Here is a 6,000-nt window from a genome sequence, read left to right as displayed (position 1 = left end):
CTAGGCCAGGTGGATGGGGACACCTGGGGACAGGAAAGGGCTTGGGGAAGGACAGGGCATCTCCTGCCTGGATGCTGGTAGGATGTCCGAGCACCTCTGCCCCTACTCGGGTCCTCCAGTAAAACACAACCGTAGGAAATTCCGGACGAAATAGGATGGGGTAGAGCTAGTGGAAGCCAAGCGATGCCTTGGAAATTCCTGGTCTCTCCACACCGTGTCACCCTCTCTCCACCAGTCCTCCACCAGACAACCTGGCTCGAAGCCTGTATCCAACAGCACAGGCCATGCAGGCAGGACACAGCCTGGAGTCCTTTGATCCCAGCCTGCAGCTCACCCAGGGACACTGCAATGAGTTCCTGCTCTGTGGCCCTTCTCTGCTCTCCTCTCCTCTTTCTGTCCCTTTTCTCTGCCTCTTTACAGCACAAAACCATCAGTGATAATCCCAGCTGGAGCCAGACACCTTTCCTATTGCTGCCTTCATGTGTCTGGGTCCAAGCTGAGCTTCTGGGAATCAATTATGGGGGGCAGAGTTCCTTGCTGGGCTTCTATGAGGCCAGAATTGAATCTGCAGATTTTCACTCAGTGCCCACAGGAGCAAGAACCTCTTGAAAGTCAGCAACTCTATGTCCAGCACGAGGGGATGGGACAGAGATAATAATACTACTAATACTGAGGAAAATCTCAATGAGAGAAGATGATTCTTAAAGTCTCCTGACAAGTTTTTTTGGTCCCTTTAGCATTACAGGGTCTAGTCTCCTCTGAGGGCCACTGACAACACAACTCAGTTGGAGCTCAGACATGGGGGAAAGAGAAGAAGGAGCACCTCAGCATCCTTCATTCAAACATCACACAGTGACACTGGTTTGGCCTCTACATCCAGCTGGGTGTGCAGAGGCTGGGGGAGTGAGACAGAGAGGGAGCATGCTGAGTATGGTCTTATTGACCATGCAGTGATCCTCATGGACACAAAACCCTGCCCAGAGGGCTCTAAAATAATCTGTGATGGATGCCTGTGGTGCCCCTGGAATCTGTTGTGCTCGCTGGGATGACTCAAGGGCACAATAACATTTTTTCTCAACCAGGATCAGGATGGATCGGAATCCTGATTGTGGTCCACACCCTAAGCAGAACAAGGCAAAGCACTGGCAAATACCAAACTTGGTCCCTGCAGGATGCCCAAGTCCCCTTGAGGTGGAGCCTGGGGAGCTCTCTCCTGGCACGGCCTGGATGTTTGGCTTCTCGCTCTCTCCTCCTTCCAGCTCCCTCTCAGCAAGGAAGGGGAAAATCCCTGCTCCTCCCGCCCTGACCTGCGCTTTTCCCAACGGTTTGTACTTCACAGCAGCATGGGTGTGTGATAAAGGATATCCTTTCTCAGCTTCATCAAGAGCAAAGAAAATATAATATATATTTATATATATATTATATATATGTATATAGATACAATTAAGTTTAAATATTTGCGGAGAGATCACAACTACCTCGACCTTGCTAAAAGAAGTCTGTACAGCAGAGAGGGGTGAATAGTGACAAAACCCAGAGCAAAGACAGACACCCAGGAGCCAGACCAGGACCAACATCCACAGCAGCATCCTGGCGTGGGCAGACCCCAGCTGAGGCAGCCCCAGACCCCTGGCTGAGCGCCTCGCCTGCCTTCTGCAGGGAGCAGCGGTGGGGAGGGGACCACGTGCCCGCCCTCCGGGGCTCCTCGGTGGCCTGGAGCCACGGCCCTGGCCGGCTCTCCCTCAGGCTCCTGCCCCCTTGCCCCGCCATCCCCAGGGGTGCCCCTGGGCTCCTCCGGCGCGGCCCGACCCAGAGAGGCCCCTCGTGGTGCTGCTACTGGTTCTCCTCGGCCGCGGGGTCACGGCACGTGCACTCGTCCTGGTCGCAGTCAGCGGCGAACGGGATCACCTGGGGGAACACAGGGACACCTCAGCCCCCACCCTGGGACACCCCTGTGCCCACACACGGCCTCCCCACCCCAGAATGGACAAACAGACGTGCCCTGTTGTTGGTGCTTCCAGGCTCTGCGCTCACTGAGGAATGGGCTCTCGTACAACCTGTCCTGAGCTAAGTTTTTGTTCTTGGCCTTTCCCTTTTTTGTTAATGCATTTCAAATTTTGAAGCCGAAGGCCCGGTTGAATCTCATACCCCAAATGTCAAACCCTGGGAAGAAACGTCCCTTGATGGGTGTAAGACATTCAGACTAGGGCTGGCAGTGGTGAGGCACCTCTAGATTTAAATTTTACTTTGGTCCCTTTTAGAAACCCCCCTTCATCCACATCTGAACCTATGGACCTGTCAGCTACTCCTGACTCTTCCAGCAAAGCATGAAGATAACATAGCCTCATCTTCTGCAGCTCTTGGAGGAACTCAGCCAGGCTCCCAGCTGCAAAGCTGACCTGTACACTGCCCAGCATAAAAGCCAGGGTAGGTGCCTTGTCCTTGTGCATTGTGGATTAAGGAAAGCCAGGCAGGATGGAGGCTCTGTGAGCAGGAACAGCCTTCCATGGGGCAGGCAGTGGGTTCATCTAGGGCCCCTCACAAACTGTGCAGCTTTGAGACACCCCGTGCAGGCTGGGAGGCTCATTGCACTTTACTTTCTCTGCAATGACTGTGTGACCGAGCAAGCTTGTGTCCCCTTAGCTGTGGTAGCAGAGAAAGGAGGGAGGGCATACACTGAGCATCTGACTCCTGGTTGACAGTGGCCTGGTAATGAGCCATGGGAGCCAAGAAAACAGTTTCCTTCAGAGATTTTATACACACCGGGCTCAGAGCCAGGAGTTTTTCTTACTGTGAAAACACATTTGATTTTTCACAGGCTGGATTAGTGAAGGAAGGGCTGGAGCACTTTGGGGACTTTTTGATGTTTAAACCCTGTATTTCTCCACCTGCCTTAACAGGGATGTGCTGGAGGCTTGTTGAGCGGAAGATCTGGAATCTATGGGGGATGCAAGCTGGATCTGGGTCTCCTGAGAGCCATGGGACTGAACCCCCTCACTTTCTACTGTGAACCCATCCTTTATTTTGGCCATGTCTTGCTCCAAGATGTCATGATATTGTTGTGGGGATTTCACTCATCACTTGGGTGTAAAGCTTCTTCTTTCCTATCTCAAGTGGATCTTCCCAGGATTTTATTTTTCCTTTTCTCTGTGTATGCATGCGTGATGAAAGGAGAAATGATTCAAGCTCCACAACAAAGATGAGAAGATCCAAATTCACATATTTTCGCAGTGAGAAATTATTTCATGCCCTGTGATTTGTTTTGCTGTTGGATATGATTAGGAAGAATGGGCTGTGAGTGCTGGATAGCAAGTTAGGTGGGAGGGAAGGTTGTGATGGGAGACAAAGGAGGGTCTGTACAACCCCAATGCCAAGTTGCTCCCTCTACACTATTCTTCCCTCCTCAGAGAGGGAGGAAAACATCACTTGTAGCAGATGCCAGTGGACCATACCAAAAATCCCCCGAGACAGCCCAATTACACAAGGTGACTTCTGACTCACCGTGTCTAGCACTACGTCCTATGGAAGTCATTTCTTTGGGACACGTTTCCCAAAACGAGAGGAAATCCCATGAACCTCAGTGGGAGCTGGGCTGAGGTTCCAATCACACTGGCCTGAGTCCAAACCCCGCTCTTAATCAGTGCAATGATGTCCATCAGCTTCAGCTGGCTTTGGTTTAAAACCGTGCGTTTGTTCTCCGTTCATGGGAGAATTACACTGCAGGCTCGGTTCCACGGCCAGCAAAGCCAAAGAACATAGACAGCAGTCACCCCTGAATGCACAGATCCTGGCCAAGGCCATGGGAGGTTCTCTTACCTTCCTGGAGGACAGTGTGGAGGAGCAGCAGTCCCCGCCATCGTACTGGCAGTATGCCCGGTTGTTGATGGTGTCACACCAGCCGTCTGCTTGGAAGGGCTAAGGCAGAGGAACAAGGCTTTGTGAAAGGTTGTTCAAAAGCAGAAGGTTGCCCCCAAGGGCAGAGGTCCCAGGTCCTCAGCAAGTGCCCCCTTCCACCACACACAACCCCCTCTTCAAAGCCAAAGAGCACCAGAAATCCCAGCTGGTGTGGAAGGCACAGTCACTGCTCCAAGGGCAGAAGCTAGAGGATCGTGGAATTGTGTCAGAAATGTTAAATGGCGTGAGCAGCCATTCAGAAAACCAGTTTATTGTTGTTTATTTACTTGAGCCACCTGATCAGAGAAGAAGCAGTGGGGCTGAGCAGCAGCCAGCGATGGCTGGAAAGAGATCCCGTGCAACGGCTGCGACCAGCGACGTGCAAGGGAAGCGCTCGCAAGGAGGCACCAGGAGCTGTCAGCACCCAAGGTTTATCCATCACAGATCTACACCAGCATGGCCAAGCAGCCACCGAGCTAGCTACAGGATGGAGAAACCTGTTCATAGAGTGATTAGTAACAAAATGCTTCTTTTCACTTCGGGCTCTGTGGTGGTACTTACTGGCCCAGCAACCATGGCTGACCTCCAGGAGGACAAGTTTTCCATCAGAATCATGGAATTGTGGAATGGCTTTGATTGGGAGGGGCCTTAAAGACCATCTCATTCCAACCCCCCTGCGATGGGCAGGGACATCTTCCACTAGACCAGGTGTCCAAGTCCTGTCCAATCTGGTCTTGAACACTTCCAGGAATGGGGCAGCTACAATTTCTCTGGACAACCTGTGCCTGGGTCTCACCACCCTCAGAGTCAAAAATTTCCTCCTAATATCTAGTCTAAACCCACCCTCTTTCAGTTTAAAGCCACTACCCCTTATCCTATCACTCCACGCCCTTGCCAAAAGTCCCTCCCTGACCCCTGTGTAGCCCCTTTTAGTCCTGGAAAGTGCTCTAAGGTCTCTACAGAGTCTTCTCTTCTCCAGAATGAACAGGACTGTTTGGTGGAAACCTGGCTATCCCTCTGTTCATGGAAGCAGCCAACCCATTTCATTGGATCTGGTCAGCTCCAAACAACAACCAGACTCCCAAAAATGCCCAAACTCAGCCTTTGATGATGGACACTCACACGTAGCACCCTTAAACTGAATGAGAGCCTGCTGAAAAATGTCACTGCACCGCAATAACCCTGCACCCACTGTGCCAAAGCCAACATGTGGGCCTGGTGATAATACCAGTAATTCACATGAAAAAGCCATGCCAAACCCAGAGAACCCATGTGGCTTTTTGTCCTTGTGACTCACAAGGAACAGAAATGGGCTCAACGCAGGCTAATAACACTTTAGGAAGTAGCAGCAGGGATTATGGCAAACCACCAAGTCTGGTCTGTGCTATCAGTAGCACAGGCCACAGGCCAAATTCAGACAGCCACAGAGAGACTGCATTAGCCTGGAAGATTTTGGAAGAGCAGTAGAAAGAGCACACCTTCCTACAGCTGGGAAATTGCGGCACAACCGAGTTAGGTAGCTCGCTCAAAAAGAAGAAGGGTTTTGACTCCAGTCATTGCTTGTCACAAACTGCATCCAGAGGAGACCAGGGTGCAATTTCTTCAAGGCAACAGTGTTAACACTCCTCTTCCACTAAAAAGCATCAGGTGGGTCTTAAATGATTGTGACCAAAGAAGGTTTCCTAGTCTCAAAGCAGCTTTGAGCACCAGGAGGGCCAGGGCAGGGATGTTGGGGCTGGCAGGTGCCAGGATGCAGTCGGGGCTGGCCAGGGCCGCTGGCAGGGGAAGGCTCTTCTGGGTGTGATTTGCTTTTGCAGCCTTCCACGCCGCGGAGTTTTTCCTTGAGCTTTGCTCCATGTGTCATGACTCACTGGCAAAACAACACCCGTCGCTTTGGTAGTTTCCATACAATTATGGGGAGGTTTGCCCATCCTGGCTGCACAGGTCTGAAACAATTTCCAGATCTTGCGTGCAAGGTGGGGGGAGGACAGAGGCAGGGGCAGGATGGGGAAGGAGAGGCTCCCAGTCTCTCACTACACCTATCAGGGCTAACTGTCCCCTCCTCTCACCCAGCCGGAACCCGTACCCCACCCTAAACAAATACAG

At 51.9% G+C, this 6,000-nt stretch overlaps 1 protein-coding gene across 1 annotated transcript in view; it reads right to left on the bottom strand.

Moving 5' to 3' along the window:
• Positions 1 to 1,467: 1,467 nt before the first annotated feature.
• The window catches only part of LOC134555172 (pappalysin-2-like), a 55,769-nt gene continuing 51,236 nt past the window's right edge, over positions 1,468 to 6,000 (bottom strand). The window contains exons 18-19 of the mRNA XM_063406548.1: positions 3,817 to 3,915; positions 1,468 to 1,908 (exon numbers count right to left, since the gene is read on the bottom strand). Coding sequence (XP_063262618.1) covers positions 1,834 to 1,908; positions 3,817 to 3,915 — 174 coding nt within the window. The 3' untranslated portion in view covers positions 1,468 to 1,833. The remainder of the gene's footprint in view (positions 1,909 to 3,816; positions 3,916 to 6,000) is intronic.

The sequence above is a fragment of the Prinia subflava genome, chromosome 10, assembly GCF_021018805.1.
Source record: "Prinia subflava isolate CZ2003 ecotype Zambia chromosome 10, Cam_Psub_1.2, whole genome shotgun sequence".
NCBI classification, from domain to species: domain Eukaryota; kingdom Metazoa; phylum Chordata; class Aves; order Passeriformes; family Cisticolidae; genus Prinia; species Prinia subflava.
This window is presented reverse-complemented; position numbering and strand designations above follow the sequence as displayed.